The sequence below is a fragment of the Kryptolebias marmoratus genome, linkage group LG22 (genome assembly GCF_001649575.2).
Source record: "Kryptolebias marmoratus isolate JLee-2015 linkage group LG22, ASM164957v2, whole genome shotgun sequence".
Taxonomy (NCBI): domain Eukaryota; kingdom Metazoa; phylum Chordata; class Actinopteri; order Cyprinodontiformes; family Rivulidae; genus Kryptolebias; species Kryptolebias marmoratus.
This window is the reverse complement of record NC_051451.1, coordinates 2,684,320-2,701,629: the sequence shown is the minus strand read 5'-3', so window position 1 is coordinate 2,701,629 and position 17,310 is coordinate 2,684,320. Positions and strand designations below refer to the sequence as shown.

The following is a 17,310-nucleotide window of genomic DNA, read 5'->3' as shown; positions in this document are numbered from 1 at the left end:
GTTCAGTGATTTATAAACTAACAACAGTATTTTAAAGTCTATTCTTTGAGCTACAGGGAGCCAGTGTAGGGACTTTAAAACTGGTGCTATGTGCTCTATCTTCCTGGTTTTAGTGAGAACACGAGCAGCAGCGTTCTGGATCAGCTGGACACTGGATCCCTGGATCACTACCATCCTCAATTTGCTCTGGATCCTCCAGTTTTCTCCAACAGACCAAAAACATGCGTGTCAGGTTAATTTGCAACTCTAAATTGTCCCTAGGTGTGAGTGAGTGTGTCTCTTTGTGTCCCTGTGATGGACTTGCAACCTGTCCGGGGTGTCCCCCGCCTCTCGCACAGTGACTGCTGGAGACAGACACCAGCTCTCCATGACCCAGAAAAGAGAAGCGGTTAAAAGAAAATGGATGGACGGTGGTTCTTACCTCCAGCTTTGATAAGTGGCAGGAAGTGAGTCAGCATGTTTCTGGTCGAGAAGAAGTTTGTCTTGAGGGTCACTTCAGCCTGGACAGCAAATGGAGTGGTGTCTGCGACTGAAAAGAGTGGGTTAACATGATATCAGTGTCATCTACTGATCAACAGCTGCAGCTCCAACTGTTGGGAATGATATTATTTCACTCAACCAAGCCCATCAAGCCAGAAGGTAATTACTGCCTACTGCTGAAGATGATAATGTTTTTGGCTGTGACTAGAAGAGTGTGTTCATTTGTCTGTAGCGTTATTGGAGCCAATCCCATCCAAGATGGCCGCTACAGCTAAGCATGGTTAGCAAAACAAGGAATGGGGAAAGTAAGTGTAATTTGCATGCGAGTCTATCTTACATACTGTCTCGGTTTTAAAGATTGAAGTTCCACTCTCTGTTTTTGAATTAAAAAGGTGCCCGGTGGGTAAGCCAAATGTCGTCAACTTAAAAAAAAGAAGGGTAAAAACAAACTTTAGTTTGAAATAAGATATAGTTGAATGGTTCCAGTCTCCTTAGATGTTTGACTGCCAGCAGGGACACGTGTGTTTGTGTTAAACAAAGACTGCTGTCTGTGGTGGAAACAAGAACGGTCTTAGATTTTTAATAAATAAAGGTTTGTTCTGTCTTGTAGTTCATTATAGCTACTTTGAGGTGTCCATGCATTGAACCAGCCTGTTTAGTTGTTTTGTTTTAACTGTAACCACATTATTAATAAATGAAGGTCAATCCACCACCTGCCCCACCTTGTTCTGTTCTAACTCCACAGCTGTTTTGCAATGTGCACAAACACAAATCAATCCATTCTTCAATCCAACTGGTGTCGGTGAGACCAAAGCAGGTCTTTCAGGTTTCCTGAAAAGACCAAAGTGCACCTCAGGTACAACTCAGCTCAGTGGCCTAGTGGTAGAGTGTCCGCCCCTGGCCGGGTCATACCAAAGACTGAAAAAATGGGACCCATTGCCACCCTGCTTGACACTCAGCATTAAGGGTTGGAATTGGGGGGTTAGATCACCAAATGATTCCCGAGCGCGGCACCGCTGCTGCTCACCACTCCCTCAGGGGATGGGTCAAATGCGGACAACAAATTTAGCACACTCAGGTGTGTGACAATCAGTGGGTCTTTCTTACTGATTTGCTAACAGACAAAGTATTAGCTTAGTAATTCAAAATGGTCGCAACAGCTAAGCGAACACAAAACTGTTTCTAAGTTAGTCAATTTTACAGACATTGAGCTAAATTTGAGGTGGTAGTAGCTGAAAGTAATTCCCAACACATACTTCAAGAGCTACAGATTACAGGAGATTTCACAATATCACATAAGACAGTGAATACCTTCATTTACAAGGTTTGACTAAAATGGCATCCCTCACGTTAAGTTTGCCTTTGTTTAAAATAATGCCTAACATTGTCAAAACTACAAACAACATTATGTGCAATCTCACTCAATGTAGAAAGACTGTCCACGATCCATTCCTGTTTGGAGTACACACAGGCAAAAACATCATTTCCTGCTTCTTTCCTTCCTAGCAGCGAACAGAAGGTACCAGACGTGTTAAATGGTTTCTCTTAGCTGTATAAATAAACTAATAGTACAGGAATTAAAGCAAAAAACAGTGAAATTTATTTTCTACATTTAATGATATTATCCAAGTATCACCCCTAGCACACATTTGAGAGGCTTTTTTCCCTGTGCATCAGTCACTCCACAAAGGTTTTCATGTACTGTGTACACTCCCTTAGTCAAAGTACACAGTATAATGTTCTCTACTGAAGTGTTCAAGTGGCAAAAACACTTTAACCTACACCATTAAGATCCTCAAGACCAAAGGTGTTTTAATGGAAGAGGGTGATTTTGAACAGCTTTTCTTTTATGTCATTTCAGTGTTTTCAATCTTATTAATTAAACCCTTTTTTAAGGCTTGAGTCAGATATAAAGAAGTTGTACAAACATTCAACCATCTCCACAACTTTTCAGTGCAAGTTACTTATTGAACAATAAGCACGAACTTTAAAGAACAATTTACCACAAAGTGCTTTATATTCCTGCTTTTTGGTTGTGAAACCAAATGCCCCACTCAGGTTCTACAGGTTCTGTCAGTTAGGGTGGGCTCACAGGCGCCTGTGTGCATGCGTGGCTTGTTTGCAGTGTGTTGTGGAGTGGATTGTGTGTGTGTGTGTGTGTGTGTGTGTGCGCGCTCTGGATTTAGGCACCTGTGGGTGCTGTGGGACGGAGGAGGGTCCACTGCAGCACCTGCTGCTGGTTGGAAAGAACCATACTTGTTTCACGTCAGTCTTCAAAAGTCTCCAAGAACACCAGAAATAGTTGCCTTTTTGAAAAAAAGTCACTAGAGGGATCTGAAAACTCGCTAAATATAGTCTCTAAGCTGGCAACAGTGCTTGCACACAGGTGCACCACACATCAGAAAGCACGACCCGCCCTGCTCTGCTCTGCCTGGATAAAACTTTGGCTCTGGTTCACTTTATTTGTTGAAAGCAGTGTCAGTTTAATCCCTGTATCATAATTAAACTGGGACCATGACAAGAATAACACTTTTTATCCCTTCTCATTTTTACAGAAGACTGAAATCTGTCCTGGCCAGGGTCCAAATGACAGAAATTTGTCATAACAACAGAATTTTAATACCTGCAGCAACAAACAGGACTCCCCTTCAGTCCATAGCTGTGCACTCATAAGAACAATGACACCAACAGTTGGTGTAAGACAGGAAGACTGTTGGCAGATTTCTTCACGATCAGGTGTGCTTGGCTTCAGGGCCATACCTTTGAAAGCAATGCCAGCATTATTGATGAGGACGTCCACTCCTCCGTACTTGTCTTTGAAGAAAGCAGCAGCTGTGGTGATGCTGTTCACATCATCGATGTCCAGCTGGTGGAACAGGGGCTTCAGACCCTCAGAGGCCAGAGACTCCACCGCTGCCTGACCTCGACCTCTGGGAAACATTTCAATTAATCGCAGTTAGTGACGCTTTTTCTTCTTCTTTTGTTCACTTACTAATAACAGAATCTTTATAACATTTCCCTATCGTGTGAGAGTTGAGTCATGACTCACACTATACTTTTCCTGTTTATTGTTTCTTTTGTACATTTTTGCCAATCAAACTGCTTCTGCATAATTTGTGCTGTTTGAACCATTCATATATCAAAACGTTCAGCTGGATTGGGAACAGTGCGCTCTGAGTTTTGGTTTTTGTAACTTTCATATTGTTTAAAATATTTAACTTTAATAAAAATAACATTCCCCAAAGAAATCCTCTGATATATCTTCAATTACTTCAAAAATAAAGTTTTATTTTTAGATCTGCTTCTTATGCTCCTAGCTTTTTTTTTTTTACTTTTACCTACCAAGCTGATTCTTTTAACTTTTAGCTAGTTTTGTTAATTTTAGCTTTAGCATTTCTTTTGTTAAGTTTACCAATTGTTTTGCTAATTTTATTGGCTTGTTTTAACTTTAACAACATTAGCTTCTTCATCACAACATAAATAAATAAATTCTCTACTTCGCTGACACATGAGTTTTGTCAGTTTATACATTTATTTTTTCTCAGTGTTTGTCCAACTGGTTTTAAAAGAAATGAAGCAAAATGTGAAAATAAGAGACATATTTCTAAGTGTCCATCCCAACAGTGTGGTTGGCAGTAATGAAATCTGATAACACGGCTCAATTCGCAGCTTTTGAGTTAAAACATTCGATCAAATGAGTCTTTCAATTATTCATCAATATTGAAGTTTCTTGTGAAGTTAATATTTGAAGCCAAGTTATTAAATTTATTCATGCTGCAATTTGTTAGATATGTCCTTAAGTAAAAGGTAAGTACTACTAGTACTACTTTATTTATAAAGCACTTTAAAACAACAGCAGCTTCGACAAAGTGCTGGTACAGATAAAAATCAATAAACATTCAAACTATTGAAAAGACAACAAAAACAACAAAACAATAACAGAAGTAAGAGCAGAAGTCTCAAAATGTGTTAAAAGCCAAAGAATAAAAGTGTGTCTTAAGAAGAGTTTTACAAGTGGACAATAAAGGGGAACTTCTGACATGTAAATGCAAATCGTTCCATAATTTGGGAGCAGCAACACTAAAAGCTCAGTTTGGACCTCGGTACCTCCAGGAGCAGCTGATCAGCTGACCTGAGGCAACGAGCCGGAGAGTATGGGTGAAGCAGCTCAGAGAGGTAAGATGGGCAAGACCATGTAAACTTTTAAAGAGAAATAAAAGAATCTTAAAATGAACTAAAATGCACAGGCAGCCAGTGGAGAGAAGCCAGGATAGGGGGGATGTGCTCCTTCCTCCTGACTCCGGTTAAGAGCTGAGCAGCAGCAATCTGGACCAACTGGAGACGCCTGAGGGAAGACTGGCTGACTCCAAATTAAAGAGCGTTACAATAACCGAGCCGAGTTGTAATGAAGGCATGAATTACTTTTCAAAATCTCGTTTTAGAAGAATTGGCTTGATCTTTGCCAGCTGCCTAAGATGATAAAAACTAGACTTGACCACTGCTCCAACCTGGCGATCTGATTTAAGATCACAGTCCATTTTAAAACCCAAATCAGAAACTGTCTGCTTCAAATAAGACGCCAAGGAGCCCAAATCAATAGGGGGTGTTTCACAGGCACTGCTGGGACCAAACACCATCACTTCTGTTTTCTTCTCGTTAAAATTGAGGAAATTTAAAGCCATCCAGGCTTTAATGTTTTCAAGACACAGAAGTAGGGGCTTGATCGAAAAGGCTCCTTTTTTAGTGGCATGTATATCTGACTGCCGTCAGCATAATAATGAAAGGAGATTCCATGTTTTCTGAGTACTGAACCCAAATGAAGCAAATACAGAGAAAAAAGCAGAGGACTGAGCCCTGTGGAACCCCATAAAGTAGAGGAGCAGATGAGGATTCAAAATCAGATAATCAGACATGATTCTGTCTGACAAATAAGACTTAAACCATTTCAATACGGTACCATTAAAACCAAGTTGGGTCTGTAAAACGAGATAGTAAAATATTGTGGTCCAATGTATCAAAAGCAGCCGTTTGGTCGAGCAGAACAAGAACAACATATTCACCAGAATCATTTGCCCTGAATACGTCATTAAAAACTCTGTGCTATGCTGAGTTTTAAAACCTGACTGAAAAACCTCCATAATGTTGTGATCATCAAAAAAGGGGCTTGACCTGAGAAAGGACAACTTTCTCTAAAACCTTTGAGATAAAAGGCAACTTAAAAGCATCCTTAAAGCACTAGGGGGGAGCAGGATCACAAGGAGAACCCGATGGTTTAATATGTTCAACTATATCCTTTAAAAAGGTCAGATTTACTGGTTCAAATTGATCAAACACAGCTGTACAGGGGATCAAATAAGAAGGGTCACAAGCAGGTGGAGAAATGAGGGCTCTTGCAACGACAACCTTATCTACTAAAGAGAAACAGAGGAAAACCTGTGGCTCAACTGCCTTTGTTGGCCGTTTCAAGCCCTGCCATAATGTGAGCAGTTTACTGATAGCTGCCACATGCTGACATGTCAAGGTTGCATTACACCCACAGAATCACTTGCTTGAACCAGTTAAAGCCAGTTTTTGGCTACACATAGTACGATTACTGATATCATGATTAGGTGGCGCTCTGACCCTCTGTGTCGGGAGGAGCCTAGGATCTATAAGAGTCGATGATTCCTTTGTTTGAGACTTCTCTCTGCTGCATCCATAAGATGTTGTAGACAGAAGTCCCAGCGCTGGTCTTGTACTGATTCTCTGCCTTATTACAGAAAAGTTTAAATCATCCTTAAAAGGTAAATTTTGTGAGTTCTCCCTTTACTGGGGTAAAAGGACCAGAAGTGAGCAGAGGGTGGTCCATCAACGAAAAGTTTAAAAATTGTCATTATATTGAAAACGGATAATACACAGAGACAAAATACAAATTCTATTTAATTTCTGCATATGGTGGCAAGTTTAGGGCAGAAAACTGATCTTGGTTCAGATGTTACCAAGTAAGATACCTACGAATCTCTGGCCATGAGGTAAACGTCTCCTTGGAACTGCTTGCAGAGCGCTCGGACAATGGCAAGCCCAATGCCTTTGTTACCTCCGGTTACCACAACAACCCTGGCTGACATGTCTGCAAGAAGACAGAGATCAGAAGATGAAGCCAAAAAAGAAATACTTGTAAACAGAACAAGCCATATATTTCTGCTATTAAAGTGTTATTTTGTTCCAACCAACTGAGCTGAGTCAGCACTGAAGGAAAGTTAATGAAAGAGACAAATCTGCTGAGTCATGATGACAAATAATCTCTCTCTCTCTCTCGGTTTTCATGTAAAGAGGAGTATACTGTGTACATGCCCTTAGTCAAAGTACACACAATATGTCCAATAATTATCTCCACTAAATCAAACAAAAATATTCACAAACATTTGTTGTGGTGTTTGTCAACAGAAATTATGCTGTTGAAATGATCAAACAAGGTCTTAAATATTACAGAAACATTACTGTTGCCTAAAAATCAACTAACAAAAATTAGTCATTTCTTTTAAATTTTGGTTGAACAGAATTATTAAAAAATAAAACAGGCCTTGGATGGATAATCTTGTTGTAAAAGACTGAAATTAATTTGTCCACAGGGACATGTTAAACTGTAATCAGCATCATAGCTGTCTGCAGTCTGTCTGTTTAAAGGGTGACAGGTAGTCACAGGGCTGTTTGGTATCATGGTGTGTAACACTGACCATGGAGCACAGAAAGCTGAGGACAGAGTTGTCTCAGGAGCTTAGAAAGAAACTGATTGAGCAGCATGTTAAAGGTAAAGACTATAATGGTGTGTTCCAGTAGTCCTGGGAAGTGGTAATTTCCCTCTTCCCATTGGTCGCTTTGAACTGGAACGCCCCCTCCAGTGGTAATATTACAGTCGTAAAGTGGGAAAAAAGAAACTGCCCCCAGTATTGAATTCAAGATGGCGGCTGCACGCAACTTTAGCAAGTACAGTCCCTAACTTTTTACTATTTATAAAAGTTCTTAATGTTGTTACGAATATTTAACCACATGCACAACTTGGGCGTCGAATCGTGCATGCTCAACCAAAAAAACAAACTGTTTAGTGGCATGGCATTCGGTGTATAGCTCAGTTTTACTCGTTGTTTCAGAAACCGCAACAAAACCAAACCGTGCGGCCATCTTGTTTTCCCTGTGAGATAACCGGAATGTGGTTTCATATGGTTGCTTGGGAAATTGCATCACTACTACTTCCTAGTTACGGGTTTACCACGTAAATGGAATGCAGCATAAGACCATCTCCAAGCAGCGTGTTGCTCCTGTGACTACAGCTACTCAGATTATTCAGAAGGTTAAGGTCCAACCTCTCTGGACATGGACACAAGAGGACAACTGATGACAAATTGAAGGGACAGATAATAAGAGATTAGAGGGGAACTCCAAGGTCAAAGGTCATCAGTGTCAGATCACACCATCAGTCCCTGTTTGAACCGAAGTGGACTTAATGGAGGACAACAGAGGACACCACTGTTAAAAGCAAATCATTAAAAAGCGAGACTGGAATTTGTCAAAATAAATATTGACAACTGTTAAAAATGGTGTTTCAACCTCTTTAATCAGCATTTACTTCTAAAGTGCTCAGAAAGCGCAAACTTCCGTCAAGACCATAGGACAGGGGTGTCCAATCCTGGTCCTCAAGGGCCACTATCCTGCATGTTTTCCTTGTTTCTCTGCTCCAACACACCTGATTCAGAGGTTAAATCACCTCTTCATGTTCTGCAGAAGCCTGTTAATCACCCATTGATTCACATCAGGTGTGTTGGAGCAGAGGAACAAGGAAAACATGCAGGATGGAGGCCCTGAGGACCAGGATTGGACACCCCTGCCATAGGATCATTAAAAGAACTGTGGGATCGTATTGTGATCTGGACCACCACCAGCATTTAATCACTTACTTTTTGTGACTACACCAACATTTCCTGAAAATTTAATCAAAATATGTATGTAATCTAACAGACGAACAATCAACCTTAGCAAAAACAAAACTTGCTTCAACTCACGCAAACTTTATTTTAATTGATCAATAATTCTCTGAAAAGGTTTGGCACAAAATGATGCATAAGAACAACAAACTTGGAAAGCTGCATTGTTTATATCCAAACCTACTTCAGCATTTACATTAGTTTGTTCTGGACCATCCACAAACATTTTGCTAATTTAACTTTTCGTAAGTCAAAACATTTATATAAATCAGAAATGGTGTTCTATGACTTTCAGCATTTGTAACTTTTAAACTACTTAAAATTATTTAACTTTAATTACAAAAAAAAATCTCCATAGAAATGCATTTCTCCAGTTTTGTCTTCCTTTGCTCCTTTTAGCTGCTGTCTTGCTAATTTTAACTTTCAGCTGTTCTGCTTGTTTTAGCTTTAGTAATTAAGTTAATAATTCATTTTTCAAAAAAAAAGTCTTTCAGCATTTGTACGTTTTCAAACAATAAAAACAAGAGAAATGTTCCTCACTAGCATCACATTTAAATCTCGTCTTCGCTTGTTTTAGCGGGGTGGGAACTCCTGGTTTTGGATAAATTTTGCAACATCGTTATGAATTTACAAACCGAGACAGTTCAGTGTCGTGTTTAGACATTAAAGCTCGTGACTATTTTTCGTTACACAACACCTACATTATGATTAAATGCACGTTCTTCTAAACATAAAAAACTATGAAAGCTGCTGATTAACAAACGATGCTGTTAAATGAAGGCTTCTTACTTTGGTTTGGTGTTGAAGTGCAGAATAATGCTGCGGAGTGATTCAAAGAACCGTAACTGACAAAAGAGTGCAAAGCCCCCGAGCTGGAGAACTAAAACCTGCACTGCGCATGTCCGGAACAACAAGGCCGTCACGTTCAATGTCACGTGGGCTGCGGAGCGACGCATGGAGCGGAAGCTTAACGTGAGGAGTTGACTAGCAGGTTGTTGGTTTTTGTTTTACAGCATGCACTCGCACACAGCTCAACTTCATGGATAAGTGGTTGTTTTTGTTGTGTTTTCCAATGCGGTTTATGCGCTGTTGTTAACGCTGTGTGTAAACAGTCCAGAGTTTAAGGAGAGAGAGCTGGGACCCTTTTAAAGAGCGGTTCGGAGCAGCAGGAAGGATGGGTAAGCTGCTACATCCCAGAACTGAACCTCACTGGGAATATTTGAGATTGGGTTGAAACAACAGAAATCATTTAGTAAATTAAATATGTCACTTATTCTGCCCAGGCAGTGTATACACATATGACAATAACATGAAACACATTTTGAAGCAAATTCAAAATGCATAAATAAATTGATAAAATCGTGCCAGTGATGATGATGATGATGATACAATCATCAAAATAGTTTAGCAGGGTCAGATAGGGAAGATCATAACTTCCTGTGCTAAATAACTTCCTGTGCTAAAGTAAATTCTTGCAGGTCTGGATTTTGCATGCCACCTTACATGACAAAGTGTTCAACAAAGGTGTTGTGTGATCTGCTAGGATTATGTGTTAATGATGACTGTCAGCTTCCACCACAGCAAATTTTAGCTCAATATGTGTAAAATGAACTTTTGTAGTCACTGAATGTGTTTTTAAAGGTTATTTAGCTGTAGTAGCCACCTGGAATTGGTTTGACTGTGAAAGTAAATCAGTTGTAGATGAACATCCAGTAAGTTTCACTGAAGTCCCCCACATTGGGTCATCAGATATTTTGCTAACAGATAGACAGAGTTAGCCACTGTTTTGCTAGTTTTAGCTTTAGCATCTGCTTGGCTACTTTTATGTACAGTTTTGAAAATGTTTGCGTCTGTTTTGCTTAAGATAGCTAATGTTTGGCTAATTTCAGCTACAGTATTAACTTCTGTTACCATGGTTTTATCTTCTGTTGTTCTCTTTAATAATTCGGTTAATACTGACAGTTCAACAGATTTCAGCAAAGTTATTCAGCAATTAGAAATTACACTCCAATTTTCTTCTAGTTTACATAATGATGAATTATAGTAAATTTTAAATGACTTGGTAGTTATCACTGTTGCCTCACAGCAAGAAGGTCCTGGCTTCTTTCTGTGCTGAGTTTGCATGTTCTCCTTGTGTTTGCGTGGGTTTACTCTGCCTGCTCCGGTTTCCTCCTACAGTCTAAAAACATTTTTGTTTAGGCTGCTTTCAGGCCCGGGCTCCATTGGAAACAAGGAGATCTGTGATCTGAATGGGATTTGCCTGGTTATATTAAATTATTCCCTGCAGGTCCTTGTGGAGGCCATGGGGAGGTGCGGCCACAGAGTTGGACGAGCTGCTCGACAAAGGCGTCGGAAACGTGAAAGCACCATTGGTTCAGGTGGAAAGAAGTTCCCAACCTGCAGAAACGTTTCACTGCTGTACACAGACTGATCCCAGACACATTTCCCAGTCTGTCCTCCTCTGTCTCCTCAGTCTCCCTGGGTCAGCAGCCCCAGTATGTGAGGCTGATGCAGTTTCTCCACCAGCGAGGATTCACCTCCACGCTGCTGCAGCCGGCCCTCTTCACCGGTACCACTCTGATGTTCTGCTCTGCACTCAGTCCTCAAGAAGATTTTTTATTTTTCAACATGTATTTGTTGTTAGATGTTTGAGGCTCTCAATCAGAAACCGTGTTGGTAAAGATGCAGACTTGTGTGTGTTCTCATTCAGACACTGGCCGAGGGCTGCAGACTCTCCAAAATATTAAGGTAATATTTAATAACTGCAAGAGTTTTCATGCTTGCTTTGTCTTCAAAATAAATTTACTAATATGTTTTTAGACCCTTTTGTAGTTGTGGTGACAGTAAGAGAGCGGAGCGAGTCCAGAGCTAATTGTGGCTTGCTGCCAAAGGTGAAACTGCGATAATGTTTTGGCCCATGACCGTGCGTGTTTGTTTAGCTGCTCGTAGCATGATGTTATTCACAAGGTTTCATCAAAATGACTACAACTCTGTTATTTCTCAATATAAGAGGATCTTAGTCTAAAACTTTGTCCCCAAAGACAGCAGGTGACATGCATTCCTTCGAGCAATGCTAGGTGTTTAATTCTGACCTGTTTCTGTTCAGCAGCCTGGGGAGATAATCGTTTCTCTGCCTGAATCTTGTCTTCTCACAACAACAACCGTCCTGAACAGCTACCTGGGGCCGTTTATCAAGAGGTAAATCAGCAAAACACAGTTTTAAAATATCTTTTTTTATTTCTTATGTCTTTTTTTGTTTGTTTTTTCTGCAGCTGGAAGCGTCGTCTGTCACCCCTCCTGGTGCTCTGTGTCTTCCTGGTGTGTGAGCGGCACCGAGGAGAGGCTTCTGATTGGTTCCCCTACATAAGCGTGCTGCCCAACACGTACACCTGCCCTGCATATTTCTCAGACGGGGTTGTTGATATTCTGCCAGCTGCTGTGAGGAGGCGAGCTGTGGAACAGAGGGAGGCAGTGTGTGACATGCACTCGTCCAATCAGGACTTTTTCAGGTACGTTCAGTAAAGAAAACTGCTCAGCAGCCTGTTTTATAAAGCTGGAGCCAGAAGGTTGGTTACTTATAACTGGGGTGCATCACCATGGTAACTGATGCTGAAAACCTGGTCCAGAACAGGTGAACACATGGAAACATGGATTATTGTTCACTGGAACATAGTAAATCTTAAAATGCATTTTAAAAAGTTTGAACAGTATTTTTTTCTTTGGGTTCAGGTCCCTGCAGCTGGTTCTGAGTCATCCAGTCGAGGATGTCCTGACCTATGAGGCCTTGAGGTACATGAACATGTAGAAATGTTAAACATTCCTTCTGTTTCAGTCAGTTATACCATGAATTTATGTCCCAGCAGCACCAATAAATGACTGAAAACAAGAAGAATTAAAGGCCCATCATTCCTTACAGGAGTGCATATCACCTGCAGCCTTTCATGCTAGAGATTTAAACTAAAATCATCTTATACTGAGAAATGATGGTGCTATAGCCATTGTGGTCAACATTAAAAATATGTGTAATGTCAAGCAATAACTCCAGCTCTTATTGGATGTCTCAGCTACAACCACACCAAGAGTTGGCTCCAAATCTGTAAAACTGACTGAGTCAGCCATCTTTGTGTTTGCTAAGTTTGATCAGCTGTGGTGGCCATCTTGAAATGGATTTATATCAAAAATCAGTTGTAGATGTGCATCCAGTGATTACGAGAGTTTCATTAAAATCTGTCCAGTGGCTCATCGGATATTTATAATGAACACACACACACATTATCACACACATTACTCTTTCTTTCAGGTGGGCGTGGTGTAGTGTGAACACTCGCTCTGTCTTCATGTCTCGCCCGTCCAACGACGTCCTGTTGGGACAAGATAATTATGCTTTAGCTCCGTTTCTCGACCTCCTAAACCACCAGCCTGATGTGCAGGTAAACGTTATGCACCCTCCTGGGTGTTTTTTTTATCTAAATTTTGTTTGAATCTGATTGGATTGTTTGAGAGATGGATGGTTTCCTGATCCTGTCCCTGCAGGTAAAAGCAAGTTTTAATCCTCAGACCAGGTGTTATGAAATAAGAAGTGTTTCTGGGACGAGGCGCTATCGGCAGGCGTTCATTAACTACGGTTGCCATGACAACCAGCGACTGCTGTTGGAGTATGGATTTGTCGCCACCAACAATCCCCACAGTGTTGTCTATGTGGAACCAGGTAAAGTTGAAAAGAAGAAAGAAGAAATGCTTCTCAGCTGCTGCCTTTCATGCCGGAGTTTAGTCTCCAATCATCTCGTGCTGCGGAGGGACGGAGATGGAGTCAAAGCCTGTAAATGACATGATGTGTTCATGCTCAGTCTGACTTTGAGCTACTGCTACACTAAATTTGATCTCAATATCTGTAAATTTGACTGTTATTTGCTAATGTTGCTTAGCTGTCGCAGACATCTCCAAAAGTTAACAAGTTGTAGATGTGCAACCGGTGACTACTTTCTGACAGTTTCATTAGCATCTGTCCCGTGGGCTATGAGACATTTTGCTAACAGTCAGACACACACATGCCTTTCACCTGAAGCAGCAGGTGACAGGAAGGTAGATGCGTATCTGAAACATCAGTGTTTCAGTTAAATGTGTCATGAAATTCTTTTAAACTGAAACATAAAAGGTAAATGTTTCAACCTACTCATCTAATACAAAACAATAATCTTTAAAAAAAAAGACTTACTGAAAATCTGAGGTTTTCATCCTGTTTCTCAGATCTCCTTCATGATGTTTTAAGAGGTGATAAAAGTTTGGATCAGAAGATCAAGTTTCTCAAAGAGAATAACTTTCTTCAGTAAGTTTATTGGGGTTTTTTTGTATTACGCACATTTTATATTATGGAGTGAACCTTGTAAGATTAAAATCTTTGTATAAATTTGATCTAAAACCCATTTTATATTAGATTTCTAAAGGCTACTTCACAAATCTACTTAAATACTATATGAACATAGAGGATTTAAGTAATTTTTTGCGCTGTAGCAGGTCACATGATGACATGATGGCTCCATTTGTCTCCTCTGCCAGTAACCTGACCGTGTCCAGGGAAGGTCCCAGCTGGAGGCTGATGGCGGCTCTCAGGGTCCTGTCTTTGCCACAAACACAGTTGTGAGAATTCACTCCTCTGTAGAAAAGGGCAGTTGTTTCACGTTCATCCTTTGCCTTGTTCGAAGCTTCCTCCCTGTCTTCACAGTCACCTGTGGAAGGCGGCTCTGCTCGGTCAGGCCGTGAGTGAAAACACCGAGGAGCGGAGCATTCACACAGCAAAGACCGTGTGTCAGCGGCTGCTGCACGACACACAAACAGCTTTACAAAAGGTACACTCATAGGTCAAAATAAACCTAAAAAATAACTGAAGGTTTTTTGCAAACATCATATGACTCCACCCCGCAACACATTTGAGAGCCTTCTTTCTGCGTATCGGTTACTTCCCAAAGGTTTTCATGTAAAGTACACTGTGTGTACATGTGTAGTCAAAGTACACAGTTTAGTGTCCTCCAATGAAGCAGTCGAGTTATAAGTCATATGTCCAATTAATAACTCCACTAAACACTTGTTGTGGTGTCTATCAGGAGAAATTATAAGCCATTGATATGATCAAACAAGGTTAAATATTATACAAACATTACTTTTGCCTTTTACATGAATATAGTTTTAATAACTGTACTGACGCTGATGTGACTGCCTGACCTCAGACATGTGGGAGCATGTCACAGAGACATGTCACATGCTCTCCTGAGTCACATTTCAACTCTCATCCTTTATCCAGGCTTGTGATCACCAAAAACAGAGACTCAGTTATTTTAGTGAAGTAATTTACTTTTACATTTAGCCCCCACTGTGAAGTGAGTGGCGTATTCGCTCATGCACGATTCAGTTAGGGTCTGGATGCAGAGGGACGAATCTCTGCTGAGGGACGCTGTGGGACAAAGGACGGTCCACTGCAGCACCGGCTGCTCATTAGAAAGAACCATACTTACTTTCATGTCAGTCTGCAAAAGTCTCCAAAAATACCAGAAATCGCTTTTTTGGAAAAAAAAGTCTCTAAAGGGGCCTGAAAACTCACTAAATCTAGTGACAAAGTCTCTACAGGGATTTGAAAAGTAGTGGATGTTTTCTGCTGTCATAAATCAGTCAGGATCACTATAAACTGGCTCTTTACTGAACATATTAAAAAAAACTTCAGTGTCAAAGTGAAAATGAATTTCTACAGAGTAATACCAATGAAATAAAACTATTTGTTGTGAAATAAGTAAGTGCATAAATATTCACCCCCTGCAAAAGACTGTCCTATTTCAACTCAGAGAAGAGATTATTGAAAAGTAGAAGTCAGGGGATGGATACAAAAGGATTTCCAAACATCCTAAACATCCCAGGAGTTCTGTTAAAACCATCATCAAGACATGGAAGGAATATGGAACATGTATAAATCTACCAAGAGCAGGCTGTCCTCCCAAACTGAGTGAGCCTGCAGAAGGAGAGCAGTGAGAGAGGCCACCATGACACCTGGGAGCTCTCTGAAGGAGACAATGCTCCATATCATAAAAACAATTTAAAGGGCTAGCATTCCCTGAAGGAAGCATATCGCCTGCTGCCTTTCATGCCAGAGCTTTGGACCAAAATCATCTTCTGATGAAAGATGAAAATGTTTTGGTCAAACCTTGAAGTTAGATGTGCAGTCTCATGTAATATTGGGACAGGACAACTCAGCCATTTTGTCTCTGCCAAGGAGTTGATGTTTTTGGTAGTGTCCATCCATTAGCTGTCTTTAGCAAGATGAATTAAAAACTAATGAACAGATTTTGATGAACTTGCAGGAAATGTTGGGGTTGTCATCAAAAACAAGGGGTTGAAATTTGGTTATTTTTTTAATAACACTGTGGCCTTAGTGGAGGTTTGCTCTCTGAGTGCTTCTAGTTGTGTTTGCTCAGGTAGCTTAGCTGTGGCAGCCATCTTGAATGGACTGACTCATTTTTGTTTTAACAGAACAGGTCTCTGTTGTAAATGAGATCTTGGATCTCAATGGGACAACCTGTATAAATGCAGGTTAAGTAAAAAATAAAAAGTTGCAGATGTATATCCAATGATTACGGTTTTATTAAAATCCATCATGAGTTTGTGAGACATTTTGCAGTTGCTTTTTTATTTTTTGTGTGTGTGGTTGGCAATAATAACTCCAATCCCAGTAAAATTTCATAAATATCCTGTACCTTCTGTTTTTGTCTGTGCTTAGATCTCACGCCTCCTCCAGCAGTGTGAGCAGCCAATCAGAGAGCAGCTGGATGTGGCGAGCTTGTTGCGGCAGGAGGAGAGTTCCATCCTTCAGAGCTGTCTTGAAACACTGGAAGACCTGATGTTGGAGCTGTAAGCTGACTCCTGATTGGCCTTCTGCTCTGACAGTCGCTGCAATAAGTCCGATTGTTGACTGAACTCCGTCCTGTCTGGTCTGCTGACCAACATGGCGTCTAAAAAGGCACTAAGGTGTTCTGAAGCTGACTTTTCATCTCAGGTGTCCTGAAACTAAACCTCTGAGCTCAGGAATGGGCTCAATTTAAAATCAATCATCGGTCTTAATCTGCACCAATTCAGAGTCCTGGAGCATTTTTCAGAGAAAAATGGTGTTTTTTTTTTTGTTTTTTTTTTAAACACACAAAAATGGTTCTAAGCAGTTTTACAGACACTGACCTCAAATTTAGTTTGGTAGTAGCTGAGAGTGATCCCCAGCCCACAGTCTGAGTGCCAACTGATCAAGATCTTTAACATTTTGTCATCAACTATTTATAATCAGCATCTCACAAAACCTGGAGATGACTGCCACAGCCAACTCACTTTAGAAAACACCAAAAATCAGTCAGTTTTACAACTAATGTACCTCAACATAAGATGAAAGGTGGTGGGCGATATGCTAACTGTGTTTTAATTTACTTATGCATTATTGTGCCTTTTTTATCCAAGATCATCTCATTTTAATGGCCGTGCTTTTTTATTTATTTGTTTGTATTTTAACCCTTTACCTTACATGAAACATCAGATGAGAATCGGCCTGTATGGCTACATCTGGCACATTTACATGTTTGCTTTGAGGACTGATTATTATTGTACACTGGCCCTTTTTTTAAAATAAACTTCAGAAATGAATTAAAAACCTTTTCCTTCTCTTAGTGACACATTCTTTCATGTGAGACAGAACTGAAGGAACTGGAAGATCTGATTGTTGGAAGTGATGCATTTTTAGCTTTCTGTAATATTTTATATTTGTGCTCAGTTGAAAACAGTCATTTCCATTCAGTGTTTTTTTTATTGAACAGCACTTGAACAGTTTAAAAAGACATTAACAGCA

General features: G+C 40.3%; 2 protein-coding genes across 4 annotated transcripts in view; one reads left to right on the top strand and one right to left on the bottom strand.

The window, feature by feature from the left end:
• LOC108250751 (carbonyl reductase [NADPH] 1) overlaps positions 1-9,360 on the bottom strand; it is a 12,142-nt gene extending 2,782 nt beyond the window's left edge. The window contains exons 1-4 of the mRNA XM_017440779.3: positions 9,231-9,360; positions 6,475-6,589; positions 3,241-3,410; positions 422-529 (exon numbers count right to left, since the gene is read on the bottom strand). Coding sequence (XP_017296268.1) covers positions 422-529; positions 3,241-3,410; positions 6,475-6,587 — 391 coding nt within the window. The 5' untranslated portion in view covers positions 6,588-6,589; positions 9,231-9,360. The remainder of the gene's footprint in view (positions 1-421; positions 530-3,240; positions 3,411-6,474; positions 6,590-9,230) is intronic.
• Positions 9,224-17,127, top strand: setd4 (SET domain containing 4). Of its 3 annotated transcripts, XM_037973460.1 has the most exons (14): positions 9,370-9,432; positions 9,554-9,619; positions 10,729-10,819; positions 10,915-11,010; positions 11,152-11,189; positions 11,551-11,639; positions 11,714-11,950; positions 12,171-12,230; positions 12,742-12,871; positions 12,975-13,149; positions 13,689-13,767; positions 13,998-14,078; positions 14,164-14,287; positions 16,204-17,127. In XM_037973460.1, exons 3-14 carry the CDS (start codon positions 10,744-10,746, stop codon positions 16,336-16,338), a joined length of 1,320 nt encoding a protein of 439 aa, XP_037829388.1. In that variant the 5' UTR covers positions 9,370-9,432; positions 9,554-9,619; positions 10,729-10,743; the 3' UTR covers positions 16,339-17,127. The 3 variants fall into 3 exon arrangements, with proteins under 3 accessions (XP_037829389.1, XP_037829387.1, XP_037829388.1); XM_037973461.1 differs by lacking the exon at positions 9,554-9,619 and having other exon boundaries at positions 9,224-9,432; XM_037973459.1 differs by having other exon boundaries at positions 9,224-9,619.
• The last annotated feature ends 183 nt before the right edge of the window (positions 17,128-17,310 follow it).

Coding starts and splice junctions, on each gene's coding strand:
- setd4 (XM_037973461.1), top strand. CDS start 10,744: ATGGGGAGGTGCGGCCACAGAGTTGGACGAGCTGCTCGACAAAGGCGT. Junction 12,231..12,741: donor CTGACCTATGAGGCCTTGAG/GTACATGAACAT, acceptor TCTTTCTTTCAG/GTGGGCGTGGTGTAGTGTGA. Junction 13,150..13,688: donor TGTTGTCTATGTGGAACCAG/GTAAAGTTGAAA, acceptor CCTGTTTCTCAG/ATCTCCTTCATGATGTTTTA.